Here is a 20,552-nt window from a genome sequence, read left to right on the forward strand (position 1 = left end):
GTCCATGGCTGAAAAAAAATCACAGTTAAGATACCAATAAAGCACATAGGAAATGATAAAGTGAATCGTTATACTGAGTGTTTTGTGTATGGTTTCCTTGTTCTCACACAGGTGTTGCTCACAAGCCGCAATACTTTACACTTCCCTTTGCACTGCATTGAGCTGCTTTGAATACTGATGTTTCCGTGCTCATACAGATGCTCACGGCTAGAATGTAAAGAGTTGGAACAAGGTTTCTCTATTAGCCCCAGAAATCTGTCAGCACTTCATATATCCACCATGTGATCCCTTATGGCAAACATCTATACTCACCGAGTCAATGGTACACACAAAACAAAGAGCTTCGTGTGTGTTTGCCGTACAAAGCGTAGGAGTTTTTTTATGCTTTGATATGCTTTTTGATTTGTTACCTACAATTCTCTAACTATGTCATTCAGCCCATTCTCGCCTAAAGTCTGGTCTATTTAAGCTCAACCTATACTTTTCCTATTCTTGGAAACAGGATAAAAACCCCATTTAAGTTTTGTCACACACATGGTGGACTGTTATATATATTATTCAATGAAGACATATTCTTGCACATACACGTCTTTCACTTCTGATACGTGGCTGATGATACTTTGGTATTTTGAATAAAGGCTTTAAGTTGTGATGGAATATTCCTCATTGCTGTATCAGACGTTTACTAGTGCTCTCTGAAATTAAGAGGAGGGAGATCTTACCTCTGAAGCTGTTATCCAATGTTAACTCGCTGGCAATGAGAAATTGCATATTGACACAGGCTTCTGGAGTGAGTGGGATTAGTGTTTGCTCTAAAAGATAGGCCTGTTTTCCTAATGGCTGAGCACATTTACTTAGCGCTTGTCAAACACATCCTATACAGGGAGGCAAATTGACTCCGGTCACTCACCCCCTCCTTCACCATCAAAGCTCAGCGCTGACTGCAATGACACCAAATCTGCTCCGAGATTGACTGTTTTATTTTTCAACAACATTTTTACCCGATGAATGACTTAAATGATTAATTGTTTGATAAAGTGATTGCTCATAGAAATTAGTGGTGCCATCGCATTCAAAAAGCATTATACCATAGGTTACTGTATCAACTGGAAACTCAGTGTATGTTTAAGTTTTTTAACTGAAAGATCAGCAAGTGGTTTTGGACTGGAGATGAAATACCTGGTCGCAGCTGAACAGAGAGCAGGGCTGGAGTCAGTGTCCCTCACCTCCTTGTAGATGATTATCTTTACCACTGTGTACATTAGGATCTTTTCCCCATTCTCCAAGTTTGTACTTTGGTCTGGAAATCAAACAAGGAGAGCAGTAAAAAGCACTGGAGTGTGACTGACTCCCTCTGACGTAATTTATCCTCTTTATAATGTCCACAGCCTGACATCATCCCCACCCATCCATTAAAATAAACAGTTTGAGTGAACGGGGAATGGATGTGAGTGTGAGAGAGGGTGGCATGTATAGGGATTTCACTGGTGGAAGCTGTTACATCATCAAAGTGTGAAGGCTTGTAAACGCCAAAAAAATCTCTTTTAATACCAGATAGTCAGCGTGTTATTCAAAACTGAGCAGAAAATCTCCCCTCCCATGTTTTTATTCTTTGCTGTTTGCACAATTATCATATTTGCACACCCTTTTTTTCCTCTTAAGTGTGTCCTGTAGGGCTGAATCAATTAGTCGATGTTTTGGGTTACTTTTTAGTTAGAGTACAAATAATGATCTAGTTCAAGCTTCTGAAACGAGATGCTTCATAAGAGCAGTGTTTCCCGCAGATGATTTTCCAGCTTGTATGGCCATCAGCATGAGAGCATTAATGCTTGTGTTACTAAATTCATTTATATTGTAGTTAGTTGGACCTTATTCATGATTAAACATAAAATATCACCAAATGTGGTAATATTGCCCAATCATCTATCAGTAAAACACAGTAGGTACTAGTAGCAGTTACTTTGCTCTAATTCTTGTGTGTGTTTACATCAGCTTCACATTTTGAGGTGTGGGTGAAAGGCCTTTTGTTGATGCCACACCCATGTCTGCAGTGCTGCATTGTGCTGGCAGAGAGTCAAGCCGACTAGCCGGGGGCTCTCTCTCTCTGTGTGTGTGTGTGTGTGTGTGTGTGGTGTGTGTGGTGTGTGTGTGTGTGTGTGTGTGTCTGAGATTTTGTGTGTATCATGTGTGTGAGATTATAATAGATTGCATTCTGGAGCGTGCATGGTTCAATACGAGTGATGCTAGCCTCGTCGTATGTGTGTATGCCAGCTCAGGTTCACTAACTGGTTTTGTTTTTGTGAAATGATGCCAGCTGGAGAAAGTCTGTTCACATATACCTTTTTGATCAGTTTCACCCATAATTTCGGATGTGGGAAATTCATTTTTTAAATATTTATCGTGACTCAAGTTAATCTACTAGTTTACTTATGGTCTTTGAAAATATACCCAAAACAATAAGGGTGCAGCTAACGATTAATTTTTGTTATTGATTAATGTGCCGATTTTATTCTCAATAATTGTTTAATTGTATTGTCTATAAAATGTAAGAACATGGTAGAAATGGCCATTATCATTTCTTACTTGGTTTGACAAATGGTACAAAACTCATAAACAGTCAGTTTACAATCTTCTATGACAATAAAAAGGATTTAATCAGATTCAGGAAGAAGAAGAAGCACATTTTGGCATTGTCTTCTAAATGATTTGATCATCAGAACAGTATCAAGTTGATGAAAATTTCTTGTTTTTTCCAACCAACAATCCAAAACCCAAATTTATAATCAGGTAACTAATGTATAACATGACAAAACTGACCTGAGAGAAGCTGGAACCAATGCACTTGTGTGCATTTCTGCTTAAACAAAGACAAACCCTAATTTGTTGTTTCAGCTCTAGATGCGAGTGTGTGCGCTTTCTATTCCAAATGTATATCTCATCTACCCCTGAGACTTGTTGTGGTGGGTGCAGTGGTCAGTCTGATATTTGACTCAACAATCAGTTCTTTTTCCTCTATATTATGTTGGTGGGGTGAGTCACAGCGCTGAGCTGAGCCTGTGGGTTGAGTGGAAGGAATGACAGATAAACATTTCATGACTATCAAACATCAGCTCTTCCTACTGTTTTGGTAAAATCCCTCAACTGCAGAAAGCTGCTTTAATGAAGTCTGAGAGTGAGGGCATTTTGTACGAAGTCCTATTTGTCCCAAGCCGTCAGTCTGCCTCTTGTTAACCCTCCCAATGCTGATAGGGGTCGACAGGTTGTTTTCTTTCATGTGAGTTGGATACACTGGGGACTGCAGGATTAAGGTTCCCTCTTTTTTTCCACTATGAATGAGTTAACATATAAACAAATTGTGGGAGATGAGTGTTGTGCTTTTGGTCATTTACGTTTTATTGAGGGTAACAGTTATTGATACTGGAGGCTTGAACACACTACATTATGGTAAAAGTTATACAGAGAAGTCCGCCAAAGGTTGGATCATCTTGAGTATAGAGTCAAACATATATTCTTTGTTTGACACCAGAAATGCCCTGAACTACTCGCCCACGTGAATTGTGTTATACATTTCTTTGTTTACGTCTCTTTCTCTTTGTTTCTCTCACATCCTCTTGCTCCTGCTCTTCTGTCTCCCATCTCCCTCCTCATGTTATCATCCCTCTCTGTCCCTCTCGGTCCCTCTCGTTCACTTCATTCGATTACCATGAGGAAACACTGCACTACTGTTTACCCCCGAATGTCCCTGTAGAGTTGAGGCAGAATTAAGAAGCTCCCTGGCCCCATTGGAGTAAACTTTGCACTCCTTTTGTTAAGCCTTTACATGATGCTTTCAGATTGATCTTGTGCCTTTTGACTGCGTTACCACTTTCTTTCTTTCTTTCTTTTTTTTTTTTTTTTTTTTTTTTTTTACATTCTAGAAACCGAAAACTCTTATGTAACACTGGGTCAAAAGTTCAGTTCAGGAAAAAAAATTATCTTTGAAATGGTCACATGGAAGAAAGAGCAGGAATAATGAGGTGAATGACTGAAGAACAGGGCATACACTGTGTGCCAGTGTGAGAAATTACACTGCGTCAAAGGCATCTTGACAATGCTTGAAATAAATCCTGTAAGGCAGCTGAGCCTCACAGAAAAGGAAGGGCTGTCTGCTACAAATAGTCATCCCATACAGCCAAGAACTGTGAGTTCAGTCGTCTCGTTACACCGAAGAAGAATGTTGTTTAACTTCCTTTTGAAAGAATGCAGAAAGACAGACCTGCCTTCAAAAAATTTTATGATTTTAGGACTTTTTTTTATGTAATGGCCTCAAAATAGATCCTTTTCTGTCGGCACTTCAGCTGGAAGATGTTTCCAGGAGAAGTTGCAGGTGTAGTGACAGTTGTCACACCTGGAACTCAACTGCTTTGTGTCATAGAGAAAAAAAGAAAAGCAGCAAATGTCCGCATTTGAGACGTCGTTACAGCTCATCAGAATAGTGGCAAATAGATTTTCGGTTGCTTGGCTCATTGATTTATTAAGTAATATTTCTCATCTCCATATATACATAGCAGATGAAACAGTTCCTTGTTGATGCATTATCTGTCTAACTCTCAAACAAACTTATACTCATCAACTCTGAGTTTGAGTCCTTGGGATCCTGAGATTCAGGGACTGGGCGAGTCCCAGTCTGAGTCTTGAATTTCCATTTCAGCTTCCACTTGTGTTGAAATGTCACTTCCCTGCTTGTGACCACATCATGCTACATGTACAGCTGAGCCCAGTCATCAACATCTCTAATTTTAGCCGAGTTTTACAGAAACACACACACAAACACATGCACATACACATGCGTGACTTTTGATTCTCTCTCAGTTTACATGTGTAGATTTGTGTGCTATACCGCTGCTATTGTGGAGCATCAGCTCTTTCTACTGTAAGTGTGTGCTCGGCACTAAATTCCACTGGCAATCTAGCCGAGCTAATAATTCAGAGTGAGTTAAACTGCAAAGCAGTAATAACAGAGTTGAATGTGAATGTCCCTTTAAAAAATCTGAATCACTATTTTATATGCTTTCCTAATTGTTCTCATTGGCTTTCTTATATGTACACCTTGCTGTCATGGGCTTTTTTCTTTTAAAAATTATTTTTTTTTAATAAAAGTTTTAATTGAAATTTACCTGTAACACTCTGCAAGAGTTTGTGCAGACAGATCACATACAAAGTCAAAGGAATTAAACGTGCATAGCAACAACGGGTGTTAATCACTGTCTCATATTAAGACATTTAATCCAGTTTGATGATTTTCTTTTTCAGAGAGATTTTGGAATACATAATTCTCCTACTGTGTGACATAAACTGTAACCTTAAAAGCAGAGTGAAAACCCCGCTGTTTTCAAATGCCTTTTAATGTTGCTGTAATCCCCCTTTCTCTGTCAGGGTTGGCGCTACATTCGCATACATTTTTATACGCAATGTAAATTTGATATTTGCAGAACACTTTATCACTCCCTCGTATATGAATTCTGCTATAAAGATCAATTTGACATTCAACTGACGTGACTGACATTGAAGAAGCATGCAGAAACCAATTCATTTCCAACCCAAAACTATTTAACTGAATATACTGTATATATTATGTAGCAAATTGCTGCATTAGATTTGTTAGAAACTGATGTGGATGCCTTGATATGCTTTGAAACAGTTGTTCTCTGAGGCTCTTGTCTGCTCTCTGTGTAACACGTTCCTTGTTTAGTTTTTTGATGCTTGTTCTTGTTGTCCTGTTCTGTGTCCTTCTAAAACAATTCATCAGTTTTGTTTTTAAGTATTTGACCGTCCGAACACATGTTTAAATCTACGTTTCTTCTTGTGAAGCAGAACGAATTGCGTTGCAAGGAGTATTTTTCTGGTGTTTTTGTTCGTTTGTTTTTTTGAATATAGAGAGACAGAGAGAGACAGAGAGAGAAAGGGAAAATCTGAAGCAACACAAATAAAGCAGGGATCAGATGCTAGACAGAGGCAGGCAGAGGAAGTTTACCCCCCCCCCCCCACACACACACACACACACACACACACAGCTCTATTGCAGATAAGGAATGACTGGGCATGCTGTCTCAGTATAAACGTAGACAATCTGCCACCCACAAATGGCTGGGGGAGCCCTTTGAGCATTTTCCTAAAATAATTAGGAAGGAGGTGGATCAATGTGGACTCCTTCACTCCTGACCTTAGTGCTTTTTTCCTTTTCCCATGGGCTTGTGAATTCTTTGCAAGATCCATCCCTAAACTCAAATAACAAATAAAGCTTCTGCCTGTGTTCCTAGAAAGTGCATTTTTATTCATCTTCCTTGTTCCCGACTTTTTCCCCTGTAAGCTGATTTGGGATAAGTTTATCTTAAGTCTTTCTATACCTTTCTTAAGATCATTGTCAGTGGTTATATGTGGTCTATTGGCATTGCTCTATCCCCATAGCTTCCTGGCTAATGTTTTCACACATTAGTCATGATGGAGAAGTCCGCGCACAGCCTGAGGATGAGAAAACTGCCTTCTTTCAGAATTGATACAGAGGTGACAATTTTGTGATAAGCACAGGAAATTAATTTGCTTTATTTGGCTTTTTTGAGTTTAGGATTAGCTTCTGTCTAAAGAGTCTTTGTAACTCTGGAATGCAACTTTTCTTCCACTCATCTTCTCTAACTCTGAGAGATTTATGTTAGGATATGAGAGATGTCTCCGATAGCCAGGAACCCTAGAGATCCGTGATTACTTTTCTATTAGGCCTGGCTTTCATCTCCATCCCTGTGACTAATGTTCACTTCCTTCTGACTAACTCTGGAGGACTTTTTTCTGATTGAGCCAAAATGCTTTAGTCAGCCGTTCCAGTGATCAAGAGGCCACTGCTTTTTGGAATTACGTTTTTATTTTCTTATTGTTCTTTATTTTTTTCCCCTCTGTCACACACGTAATCGTCAGCCGCTTTCTGCTGGAGAGGGAGACGAGAAGATCGACGCCACTCTTGTATCAATTCATTAAATACGGCCGCAGCCAGCAACCGGTTAGCTTAGCATAACATAAACAGGGGGAAACTGTTTTATAATCTGTTTTAACAAGAGGCTTTCCACAGATATTCTATGGGTATTCAGTATTTTTCTCCTAATTGTACAATAGAAGAAACTCTTCCCATGATAACATTTCACTTTATCTTGTTATATCACAAAAGCTTCCCTTTGTTGCACAAAATGATCACGTTTCTTTACAACAAGAAATGTTTTTTATGCAACGGCATACAGAAAAACTAGTTTTTATTTGTTGCATGGTTTTCATACATTATACTTACTTCTGTAGTCTAATTCTAAATGCTATTCTGTTCACTTATTTTATTCAAGAAGTTAAAAAAAAAGAATAAAAAAAAATACAACCACTGGCTCTGGAATCAGGGCAGTCTAGACTTTCAGACAGTTTTACTGTTTTTTCTATTTTTCTCTTTGGGGCTTTTTTTGTGAGAAATGCATGGTCTCTTTGATACAAATCTCTTGGGCACAACAGTTGTTAAAACCCCCAAATAAACAAGTGTTGAGGTTTGTGGCCCTTAATTCAAGCCTGTTGACTCTTGCCAGAGATCACTGGCCCATCTATATTGCTAGTTCCAGTGGACCATCACATCTGCTCCTAGTGGTGGTTAACACAGAGTGACGGTGAGCTTCTGGGAATTCTGACAGCAGGCTCTGCAGCGCTACACAGAGCCTGATCTTTAACCCAAGCTTACAACCAAACCACTGGTACCTTTTTTAATTTCAGCATCACATTTAAATGTATTGTTTTAAAAAAATATATTATCCCTTAACTGTAAACGGAAGCAAGTTTTGTATGAGCATGGTAAACATAAAACACGTCAGCATGTTAGCATTGTCAATGTGAACTTGCCAGAATGCTGATAGCATTGCATCAAGACTCACAGAAGTCTAGTTAGGGTGTATCATCCAGCTTCAGCTTATTTTGTAAGTTGGAGAAAAAAACAACAAGCTCACATACTGTATGTTTATTGCTCCTCTGGCATGGAGCAGGAAAGCCTCTTAAATGTTTTATACTGACAGTTAAACCTGTACACATCCTCCTACCTCATTTTACACATTTTACAGCCACTGTTTTGACAGACGTAGCCACTGGCAGAACCCACATCCCACCATGCTTTCACTCCAGCTGGGCACCATGACTGTGATTATACAGCCGAGGTGGCCACAGTCCACTCTGGTCAGCATGGCTTTAGGTGTGAGATTAGCCTCTGGGGAATGTTATGTTGCCCACAAACCCTGTGACATAACCAGGAAGCACGTCGGGCCGAGTCACTCCACTTGTTTTACTCCAATGTTGACATCCGGTCCGCACAATGTGTGGTGGATGAGTTGGTCTGGCAATGGGCCTCTGAAAAGGATATGAATCCACAAAGGTTAAATGAGCATACCTCTTTTGAGGAGCCATTGAATCACACGGATGCTCCATGGCTACTGTTGCTGAAGGAATGTCAAATATCTGGTGACACTTTTCCCTAAATCAGTTTGCAGTCGGTGAGTACGAAGAATTCAGTTTTTCTTTATCTCATGGCCCATTTCACTTAAGTGAATCTGAAAATCCACACAAAGCGTTTCTCTGTGTAGTTTGGGGCCGCGCTGTCACATGACCTTTGAACATGACCCAGCATGGAAATTCATTTGAAACCCCTAAGCAATTAATGACTCACTGAGAGTTAATCCCTTTGTGAGTTAAATCAAGCAGTCTTTTGTCTGCACTTTCGATCCGAGAGCTTCGCATGACCCTCCATCCGTTTTGAAACACTCCCAACTTCCCCTGAAAACTCAAGTGTTTTTCTTTTTCCCCTCCTCTCTTCTCTTCTCCTCTCCTTTCTTCAAGATGCTCCTAATGAAGTCATCCTCACATGATTAAAGGGCATGTGTCTCTGTGTCAGAGCGAAACAAAGGCATAGAAAGGCCTAATTACCTTACTACAGACAGAGGAATTAATAGAATCTGAACTGATTGCCTCTGTGTAAAGCGGCGCTGGAGGCCTAATTGATTTCCAAGAAGAGAAACTTGTGTTTTCTATTGCAGATTTCTATTGCAGATTTCCTGTTGGACACCACTGGACCTGAACATCATATATTCCTAAGGCAAACGTTTATTTTATAGCAAAACTGGTGATGTACTGACCTGATATATTAGATATAAAGAGATCAAACAGTGGATCAAACTACAGTTTCTTTTTCTGAGATTTGTAAGCTTTCTTCAACAATCTTCTGCAGTTATCGAGGGAGCATATTTATTGTTACGATAAGTAGATTAACAGCCATGATGCTGTAGGTCGACTGCGCAGTACAAGCCTCCTGCCACACTGAGTCAATAGTAACACATTAACACCAAGTATTACAATTGAGAGTGCGTGAAAACAAATAACTGAGCAGCCAAAGTAGAGGTGAAAGTAATGGATACATGGTTTAAATTCAGCTTCTGACACTGTAAGTGGTCAATTGACCACTGGAACAAAAAAATATACACCTAAAAGTCTTCAACTCCAGGATATCTGCCATATATTCAAAAAGGAAAGGGAACACTATAAACTTTAAGTGTTAGATAATTGAGTTGCAAAGTGGGAGCAAGTAGTTTGGGCACCTATGTTGCTAATTCTGCTAAAGATGATACTATTGGGAAAGCTGAAAACTCAATCTGCTGTTAAAATCAATTCTGTTTTATATGTTGGGCAAATATGGAGAAATGCAGAGATCATGGAGTTGTGTTTTGTTCCCAACAGCATTGACAAATTGTTTTTAAATTCCCTTCTGTAATAGCAATGGCAGCTGTGCCTCGTGGATATTGCAATATTTTGAGCTGTCCCTATGCAAAACTGATGGATAAAACATGATTTCTCACAGAGCTGAAATAAATTGAAGCTAGTGGCCATAACATACACCTGGGGGATTACTACATTACGTGAGAGAGGACCTTGTTAATATGAGAAGTTATATTACGGATATATATGAATTGTTTAAAGAAAAAGTTCAAATGAGAATAAAGAAAGTGGGGGAGCAAACACTTCCAAAACCAGCTTACCCACTTCGGGCGTAACAGGCATTGTTGATACATTTTTACTTAAACTCAGCAGACAGGGCACATTGGATTCATACTGAGAGTATTACATTTTAAATTGTAAAGACAGTTCTGGATCATAAATGTTATTGGTCACAACACTGAGTTAAGGGGTCAGATTAGTAGTATAAGAGGAAAAACGGGGATCAGTGCATCCCAAGGAAATTTCACTTACCCGGCAAAATGAAAGTGAATTGATTTTGAAAACCACATCGGAAAGACGCCTAATTTAGAAGGTTTTGTCACAGTGACCACGGCATTTAACACAACAGTTCTTTGACGCAAGGATTGACGGAGTACATTACTTATGAAAACATCGCGTCAGCCCCTTGCGGCATCCTCTGTCTGTGTTCGTCTGAAGGACTTTGACCGAGGCCGTAGACACACTACACCCAGAACACACTGGCACCATCTCAAGTCTGTCATTGGTCTGCCTTTGGCTCAGCCTATGGTCTGAAGCCAAGAATAATGTTGTTGACCTGCTGGAGAGAGAGCAAAGTGAGCTCTGGTGTCTCTTGGTGACCGTTCGAAAGGGGGAAAATATCCACCCTGATTTATAATGTCTGAAATCTCATTAGTTATTTTGGCATGAAATTATGTGATTTTGTGTTGTAGTCTCCTACTTAACCTCGCCCTGCCCAGTTTACTTGGGCTTAAGTTAGTGACTTACATTTCCCAGAATACCTTTTGACAACTCCCACAGGAGAAGACATGGGAACAAATGTGCATGTTGTTTGTGTTGAGCAAGAGGGCATTAAAATATTTTTTGGTAATTGAGAACCAGTTACTTGGTGCACAGCTTGTCTTGAAATGTCTACACCTTCTCATTGATGTTTTCGTATTTTGACTGTATATTACTTAGTAGTAGCTCTTTAGCTGTGAAGACAATGTGAAAGGTGTTATCTTCTCAACAATTGAAATGGTTGAATTTTCAAAGCTATAATTTTGTGACCTAATGACAGCTGCTTCCTAGTGACATATTGCGTTTCTAAAATCATGCATGCATTTTTATGTTCTTCTTGCATATTGGAAAGAAAGTTCATCCTCTCCAGAGGTCAGTTATCATCCCTTCTGTGGATGAGATTCTTGTTTCATAACCGTTGATACGGAGCTAGCCAAGTTTAGGAAGAGAACAAACTGCCGGCTGTCAAAATGACTTAAACTTAAACTATGCATCTTTTTTACACAGACCAGGTGGACGACCAGACAGTGCGGGAACGTAAATCAGCTCGCAGTATTTTAGTTGTTCCACATCCTGCTTCCTGCTGGCCAGAACACAAAATGTTGAATGTCAAGCAGTTTAGTGATAAAAACACTGAAAGGTCTATTATCTTACTTGTCTGACCCAAATTCCTCGACCCCCTTCTGCGAACAGGTTGTTGTTATGAGTCCTTTAGTGTTTGGTTTTTATTGGCTGTCCATTCAGGAAGCTCTCTCTACTTAGGGATTCTGACTGATGGTAGTCTGTCCTCGTCTGACCTGTAGTTCCTGAACCACGCGGGTTAGCCGGTTCAGAGACTGGTGCAGTGGTGAACAGAATATCAGCTCCTTCTGGGAATATCAGATGCATCAAGGCATCGTATTCTCAAACGCACATTTCTTTGGATGTGAAGTGATATGGTAACTGTTCGTCAGTTTGACCCTGTGTGCTCTGTCTTTGTCCAAACGGCAGAGTTGAACATGTTTTTCCACAGCATCTGCTCATGCATTTCAATGATTTGTCCGGCTCGTCGAGTCTTAGATGAATGGCGAGTTCATTGCTGTGATCCAGTTGTTTGAGCCATGCGCTGCCAGAAGTAATCAGGCCAATGTGACCTGGGTTATCCTCCTGGGCCTCCCAGAAGCATCTCAATGCCATGATGATCTTTGTCCATGGACTTACCACAGAAAACGTCTAAGAAAAACGTAATTCCAAAAAGCAGTGGCCTCTTGATCAGTGGAACGATCTAAACGTCTAGATACTTTTGTGAAATGTTGTGTGGGTCAGTTTACTTGCACTTTCATTCTACTGAATGTGTGTTCTACAGGGGTTCATTATAAACACATATGCCTTTAAACTTTTGCAAAGGACTACCTAACGTACCTTGTACATTACAGTATGTGTGACTGCAGCTTGTTGCAAACCATGAGTCAGCTGTCATTGACTAATTTGAAAACTTTGTTTTTTCCTTTACCGTGTCCAAATTAGTTTTCATCTGCGTTGCTTTGTATAAAGGCTGAAACGCATACAAAATGCTATGATGTTTTTTGAAATTCAAGTTAATTATAGCGATGAATGAACTACTCCTTTTCCTTTTGGCTGCAAACCTGTGCATAAGGACAAGTATGAATCCCTGCAATTTTGCCTATCATCTTGGCATTAGCCTCCTCCTTGCATGCTTGTATGTTAGCAAGTGGCACTGGTGAAGGGTGGGGTCAAGGAGGGGTGTTTTCCCATTCCACAAGTGCAGGCCTTCGGGCAGCTCTTAGTGATTCACTGAGGAATTTGTTTACTTGTGGCGGAGCTACAAATAACTGCAGGGTTTATATAGGGCGAAAAACTACTTCCCCTCCAGGCAGCCATACAACATAAACAGAACCGTGAGGGGAAATACTGGATCATTTTATTAAAGCACAACCACTACACATGTTCCACATGGCCACATGGATCCCATTACTCACTGCGGAGCTTGTTTCCATCCGGCCTGCTGGCCCCAGTGTCTTTGTCCTCACCCTGGCAATTTGTCTGCCTTTGACTTGAATAGATCCTAAAACATTGTTATTAATCTGTCTCGAACTGATGCTGTTTGAAGCCATGTAAGAGGAAAAGCTCTGTCGGCGGCGTCAGGCTGACAGTGTTTCAAGACAATGTTTGGGACAAGGCCAAAGTCTCTGTGTGCTTGACCCACAAATAAATGATCCACACCTAAAGTCGATTCAGGGCTTGACCTTAAACCAACAACTTGTAAGATATATTATATGTGGCCATTTATTTCCCCCCGTGTGTCTTAATCTTACCAAGTCTTCCTGTCTTTCCTTTCCAGGCATTTGGGAACGCCAAGACAGCCCACAATAACAACTCCAGTCGCTTTGGCAAATTCATTCAGGTGAACTACCAGGAGAGCGGCACTGTGAGAGGGTAAGGAATGATGAGAGAAAATGAGACATAGTAAACTGTTTTAAAGCAAAGTGTATTTAATCAAGCAAAGAGAAGCTTCATGTTCCCGGATCGTCGGAACATGAAGGTCCATCCAATCCAGACAGCACGATGGCTTCCTGAACAGAATGTCAACGTTCTGACCGCAAGTGACATACTTATTCTGTTTACAACAAAGCATTCTGTTTAACATAAACACAACAGAGCAGTGTCTGGTTGGGCCGTCATGCGAGGGAGGGGGAGAGGGGTGGGGGGGCACAAGCCCCTTTTACACAGCCAGTGACAGCCGGGAATATGCCGGCCTTTCGGCCCTCCGCCCTGCTGTATAAATGCGACAGTTGCGGAACGAGGGAAGAAAGGTGCGAGAGATTGTTCCGGGAATTTTACTACCTCGGGGGGTAGTAAGATTCCCGACACAATCAGTTCCGCCTCTCTGTTTAAATGCTCCAGCTTGTTGTTGCGGAACAGGGGGGCGTTTGACGTTCCATAGTCTACGTTCTAAACATGCGACCATGTTAGCAGTTGAAGGACGTGTGTTTAACATTAATCACGGCGGCCTGATGTCCCGTAAAAATCACCAAATAAAAGGAACGGCGTATAATCTATCTGATCATGAGGTCCGTTGCTCAATCCAAACCCCCGCGCTTCATTTTGCAGAGTGTATGAGTCTATTTCTGCCCAGAAGAAGTTGTACAATGGGAAAGCTAGGCTAGGCTAAGTAAGGGATAAAGTATAGCGAACGGGTCACTTGCTAGAAATAAAGACCGACAAGCTGAAGCACGCGGAGGGCTCTTGTTCAGCTTGATGGTAGTACGCCAGTAAATAGGAACGACCAAGGATACGACCTAGTAACGGGGAATAGTCTGCTCGCCCCGCTAGACTGTCTGCTTCAGCTGACTGAAGGCTCCGGCTCAGCTGTTAGCCACAGAGCTACTGTTTTGCTAACACAACTCAAGAGGTGAAGCGGATTGATTTTATCAGTTTGGTTAACAGTCCCAGTGATGTTGTACTCAGCGCGTAGCGAGATCAACTGGCACATCGTGGGGACAGTAAAATACGGCCCTCTTACTGCAAGCTCCAGCACTTCTGCTCTCAATTCACCAGCCAGTGTTGTTGTTGTAAAGCAGCTGACCGGCGCGGCGCTAAATGTTTACGTCACCTGACGCTGTTTACAAGCACCTCTTTCATTCCGGAGCGCTGTGTAAAAGGAGCTACTGATGCGCCAGCAGGCCGGCGTTGCTTGGTTCTGTGTAAATAACACAGAAGCAAGCAAAGCCGGCATATTGGAGTGATGTTGTTCCGTCAATATGCCGCAATCTCTGTGTAAAAGGGGCTTGTACACAGAGACAGATTGGAGACACTGCAGGGGGGTCTGGGTGACAATAGGTGTAACTTGTCTGAGTGCTTTTATAATAACCATTTGATGAATCTACCCTTAGAGTATTGAGTATTACAAGATAAAAATTCTAACATTTCAGTCAGGAAATATACCATATGCAATATTTCTTATTTACACCACCACAGACAAGTGCTTTTAATTTTCTGGAAAGAAATCATGAATTGAATTCTGAATTCTGAATTTTGATTTTTGATTTTTGATTTTTTTTTGCAGAGCATATGTGGAGAAATACCTCCTGGAGAAGTCGAGGCTGGTCTATCAGGAGCACAACGAGCGGTGAGCACTTCTCAGTAAAGCCAATCAGAATCTTAGAAATGCACAACTGAAGTACAGGAAGAGACACTTAGTAACCACGTCACTTATAAACAATGGAAAATACATGCAAAATAAATAAGCCAAACTGTCAAATGTTGGCCTCCAGATTTCTGACGTAGAACTTCTTCAAAAAGCTCTTACCAAGCTTAACTCTCACTCCCAGGTATGCATTAGGCTAAACAGATCTGTCTACCACTGTGAACTTAACACCTGCAATATGTTCTAATAGTCTATAGTGATAATATATTATATCAGCAGCACTGATCTAAATCCAGCACACTCTTGTATGTTGTATCAGTCTTAAAAGACACTTGAAGTTCACTTTCATTACAACTTTATTCACCAACTCAGAAAAATGGTGCTAGTGAATCAGAGTTTGAAATTTGGAAGTTAATTCAACCCAGAAAGTATGTTGTTTTAGTTCGCCCAAAGTGTCATTCAGGAATGGTATTGATTGAGCACATAGTGGGGCTGAAACTAATGTGTCTCTTATTGAGATGGATTGCTGACTCCAGGACCATTAAAAAAAACAGTGTTTGTGGGTGCATGTGTGCGGCATACATGTGTGTGTATTTCAAGAGGACCTTGGTCGCACAGCTGCTGCACACTTTTAACCTCTAACCTTTACACTGCAGCTAGACGCTCTCACGGAATAGTACACACACACACACACACACACACACACACTGTACGCACACACCTACAGTTGTACAAACTGAGATACCTGAGCTGTTATGTATTTTTATTTATTTTTAAGTCCTGTTAGCTCTGTGGTAAGACATTGCTCTAGAGGGTAATGTCTTTAAAAGTATCGAACTGTTTGGATAGACACTCACATTCTTCAAATTTTGACTTTGTTCATCATCTGAAATTTCCTTTTTCAACAAGTTTTTATTTGTCTGATACAACAAATGACCAAATCCTCAGGGTCATTTGTCCCTTTTATAGTTGAAATGAATACTTTAACATATCATGCTAACATGCTAACACTACCATGCTGACACACCTTCTTTGTCGCCTGAATATGATAAACGCAAAGCTTAGTGTTTGAATTCTCACATGTTAAATTATACACATATTCACGTTCTGCTTTTGCTAACAAACATTGTAGCATTTAGCATGGTAGTGGACAAGCCAACAACCTAAACATTTTATCCTAACATTAACTATGCTACTATGTAACTGCTCTTGTACCATGCTAGTTAGCAAACGGTGAGAAGTTATTCACATGCTGAAATTACGGTAGTAAGCTAACGCGTATGCCAACTGAAGGACTGCAAAAATGACCAATAACCAGAGGATTAACCCTTTTTATTTAAGTAACAACATAAATATTAGTAGTAAGAATCTAAGAATAGTGTGTGTCTTGATTAGCAATTTTGTTTTGTGTTATATGAATAGAAATGTTTTGTGTTCCTTCTTTTGCAGTAAACCAGTTGACAATTTCAATGTATTTATTTAGTTCCATATTAACATAGTGTTCTGTAATAAGAAAATAATTTTTTTTTTAAATGTGTTAATAATAAAGCTTGTATTTCTTAGTTTAACCATGATTTAACCATTTAACCATTTTTTTTTTTTTAGAAACTACCATGTATTTTACTACCTGCTGGCAGGAGCGAGTGAAGAAGAGAGGAACGCATTTCACCTCAAGAAGCCTGAAGAATACCACTACCTCAGTCAGGTGGGACATTCACAGTCAGACACACTTAACTGTTTACTTACAAAAAAAGATCAGCAAATAATCATCTTAAATACTGGTTGCTTTCGATATCGGCTTGCGTTTTTTTGTCTTTGTGTTATGCATAGTTTTCATTTATTAGCAGTTGTGAATGTCTGTAGTAATGTCATCTTGCAGTCCTAATACCCCGGCAAACCAAGTACAGTTGGCTGTGTTTCTCTGCAAACAGGAAAAGAGAGAGAAATCAGGACACAAAGGAAGCACATTCCACTGTTGGTGGCTTTTTACACCTGCTGTATATTCCCCCTGTCTCTCTCTCTCTCTCTCTCTCTCTCTCTCTCTCTCTCACTCACACACACACACACACACACACACACACACACACTCATAGAAACAAGTCCTTCCAGTGTCTTATCTCCTCATTTGTTTTGAGTGTTTAATTTGTGTTTTGTGGTTGTAACTGAATTTGTGTGGGTGTCTCTTAAGGCCAGGACACACCAGTCCGACTACCCGAAAATGGAGACTGCCGATTCAGGGAGCTCCAGTCTTCCCGTCGCGGCCGAAAAAGTGCAAAGAACACACCAAACCGACTGCTGACTTTCCGTATGCTCTGCGCTTGCGCGGGACGTAATGTCTCCATAACAGCAGGAGGCGCTAATCTGTATTGTGGCCCGAAAAAATACGGAAGCCGGAAATGATGGGACAGATCTCTAGACCATAAACATAGATAGAAATACGTATTTATATTTATGGACCATAAAGAGCACCATTTTTAGCAGAGAGTGTCGAGCATGGTGTCGAGCAGTCAACAAGGGTTGATGCATGTGAGTACTCGCTGAACGAAACAAACAAACACATTAAAACGATGGCTAACTGTTGTTAGCTGTTTGTGCTACCCGCCTCACTTCCGGGCTTCACTGATTCGCTAGCCCTCCACAAATCAAATTGCTCCAACTGAAAGACTGCCCGCTCAAAAGAAGCCCAACGACATCTACGACGACCGATTTCACGGCACACACCAAACAGATTTGTGTCCCCGCCCCCTCCCGACTCTGCGACGGCGATTATCGGGCCGGTGTGTCCTGGCCTATACACTTCTTCATTTGTTGCCACATGCACTCATTTATAGTTACCCTTACTACTTCCACCGGCAAACATACACACACAGAAAAAAAATTGTATTTGTCCCTTGTCTCTGTTGCATGTGTGGCCCATGCATGGCCCAACAAAAAACAAGTCTCACATTAGAATAAAACAAAGCCACAGCAAACACAGTCACATACACACACATTATGCGTATTGAATGTGGATGTTTTGTAAAGTTGTTGCGTTTCTTCCTCGGCACTTTGACAGTCACGCTAAAGGCCCGGACACACCGGCCCGATAATCGCCGTCATAGAGTCTGGAGGGGGCGGGGACACAAATCTGTTTGGTGTGTGCCGTGAAATCGGTCGTCGTAGATGTCGTCGGGCTTCTTTTGAGTTGGAGCAATTTGATTTGGAGCAATTTGATTTGGAGGGCTAGCGAATCAGTGAAGCCTGGAAGTGAGGCGGGGAGCACAAACAGCTAACAACAGTTAGCCATTGTTTTAATGTGTTTGTTTGTTTCGTTCAGCGAGTACTCGCATGCATCAACCCTTGTTGACTGCTCGACACCATGCTCGACACTCTCTGCTAAAAATGGTGCTCTTTATGGTCCATAAATATGAATACGTATTTCTATCTATGTTTATGGTCTAGAGAGCCGTCCCATAATTTCCGGCTTCAGTATTTTTTCGGGCCACAATACAGATTAGCGCCGCCTGCTGTTATGGAGGCATTACGTCTCGCGCAAGCGCAGAGCGTACGGAAAGTCAGCAGTCGGCTTGGTGTGTTCTTTGCACTTTTTTGGCCGCGACGGGAAGACTGGAGCTGCCTGAATCGGCAAACTCCATTTTCGGGTTGTCGGACTGGTGTGTCCTGGTCTTAAGACAATTGAAGAATCCTCAACTAAATATCCTTACGCCTATGCAGTTAAGAGCAGGGAATGCCTTCCTTTCCACTTTGCCACTGTTTTGAACATGCAAACACACTAACACACATCACATACTGTAGATACATGCATGTATTCTTGCACTCTAGTTTTTTGTTTTTCCCTTTCTCGTTTCCTTTCTATCTTTCCTGCATGGACTCAAAATTCAAATACCAATTTCTAATGTAATTTTACACATCTTGTACCTTAATCCTAACTCAGTCAACATTATGCTTGAGGACCGCACCATTGGATTTCCATCTTATAAATAGGCCGTTAACCACAAATACATGGCAAAGTCCAAAGCAAGCCATGTTTTTTTTACTCGTAAATCCTGATTCTGTAGAAACCAAACAGTTGATTCTGGTAAATAATGAAAACCATTTTGCACAGGCTTGATATATTTCCAAATTTACTCTAGTATGAGTTTTAACCACAATTCAAAAATTTTGCATTTAATTAACTCTGAATGAGTCTGTTTCGCTGCCAAATTGCCTAGCATGCTAAATCTGGTCATGTATTGCAAATGTCGCTTCTCAACAGCAAAGTCTAAAATCTCAGAAGTTTCCGCAGACCTGTAGAAAATAATTTTGTAATAGTTCCTTTTTCCAAACTGGAACACCATGCAAAGCAACAGTTACTTTAACATTAAACAGATTGGTTGTACAGCGGTATATTTCATATCCCAAAGAACTTGATTTTAGATACTTTATCTACAGGAAATCAGTCCTAAAAACTAATAAGCTTTAACAAATGGTTCTGAATCTATAAATTAATGTGCATATTGTGGTACTAACCCACTGCTCTCATTCCACCTTCTGAGCCTTATGGCATGCGTATTGTTAAGTGTCTGTGTGTGCATACGTATGTCTCATCGCTGTCTACGTGCAAGTGAATGTTGTACTTATGTGTGTCTGTAAGCTCTTGATACTTTCTGTATTTAACAAACAGATCTTTAAAATTCAGCCATTGCTCGTATTTTAACAGCACATCCCTCCATCGCTGCTATAATAATAATCTGTGTACCTGTTTATATGCACTATGTGCTGTCATTGAAATGCTGCTGACTAACCGTAACCTCGCTCCCCCCTCCTCCTTGTAAACTCTCCCCTAACATTTCCAGACAACAAAGTCAACCCATCAACTGCACTGGGACAGTTACTGTGAGAGTGAACCGGTCAGTATATTTGTGTGTGTGCTTTCTGTGTGTCTGTAAGTGTCGGAGGAAAACGTCAACAAGTAGATATGTCGGTCACTTGAGCACTTGCAGCTCAAGCCACACTTTTTCTCTGCACAGCTTGCACACTCCCTCCCTTTGCTTTTTGGGTATTTCCTGGTTTGGTTTGGGTAGTGTTTATTTTAGCTTTGTTTCTGTTTTTGCTTTTCCCCTCTTGTGTTGCTTCTCTGAGTTATGCTGGTATGTCTAGTCATATCCTGGCCACTGTAGTAGCCTCCTGTGTTGCTGTAACCTGTGTGACTTTTCTGATCATCGACAGCACAGTGTTTTTCTAGTGGAGATAGTAAAAGTTACAGGAGAAGGCATGACTTTTTGTCTCTTCCTGCACTCTATTACAAGCGCAGATTATGTCTCAAAGACCTCAAACTTCTTCAGTAAACACAGGATTTTGTCACCTTTTTTAATTGGCTCTCATCAGGAGGGGCTGACAATGCTGCTAGAGGCTACACGTTAAGATGGAGTTAGGATAGACACTTGGTATCAATCAAATCATCCCATTTAATAAGTCGAACAGGTGCAACATGGAGTCAACGTATTTGTCACGCTTTCCTTTCTGTACAGTATAATAGCTTCCTGTATAAATGTAAATTTTAAGTTACAGTTACACAACACATAGTTTTAGTAACCCTAGGAGAAACTGTGTAGTTTCCCTGAGGTCATGA

The 20,552-nt window shown here is 40.7% G+C and overlaps 1 protein-coding gene across 10 annotated transcripts in view; it reads left to right on the forward strand.

Annotated features, from left to right (window-relative positions):
* Positions 1 to 20,552, forward strand: part of myo9aa (myosin IXAa) — a 108,760-nt gene that overhangs the window by 40,939 nt on the left and 47,269 nt on the right. For 9 of the 10 annotated variants that reach the window (XM_080027231.1, XM_080027235.1, XM_080027233.1 and 6 more), the window contains exons 3-6: positions 13,136 to 13,230; positions 14,861 to 14,923; positions 16,547 to 16,646; positions 19,777 to 19,830. In XM_080027231.1, coding sequence (XP_079883357.1) covers positions 13,136 to 13,230; positions 14,861 to 14,923; positions 16,547 to 16,646; positions 19,777 to 19,830 — 312 coding nt within the window. The remainder of the gene's footprint in view (positions 1 to 13,135; positions 13,231 to 14,860; positions 14,924 to 16,546; positions 16,647 to 19,776; positions 19,831 to 20,552) is intronic. The other variant, XM_080027238.1, reaches the window with a different exon arrangement.

The sequence above is a fragment of the Ammodytes marinus genome (genome assembly GCF_949987685.1).
Source record: "Ammodytes marinus genome assembly, chromosome: 1".
NCBI lineage: Eukaryota > Metazoa > Chordata > Actinopteri > Uranoscopiformes > Ammodytidae > Ammodytes > Ammodytes marinus.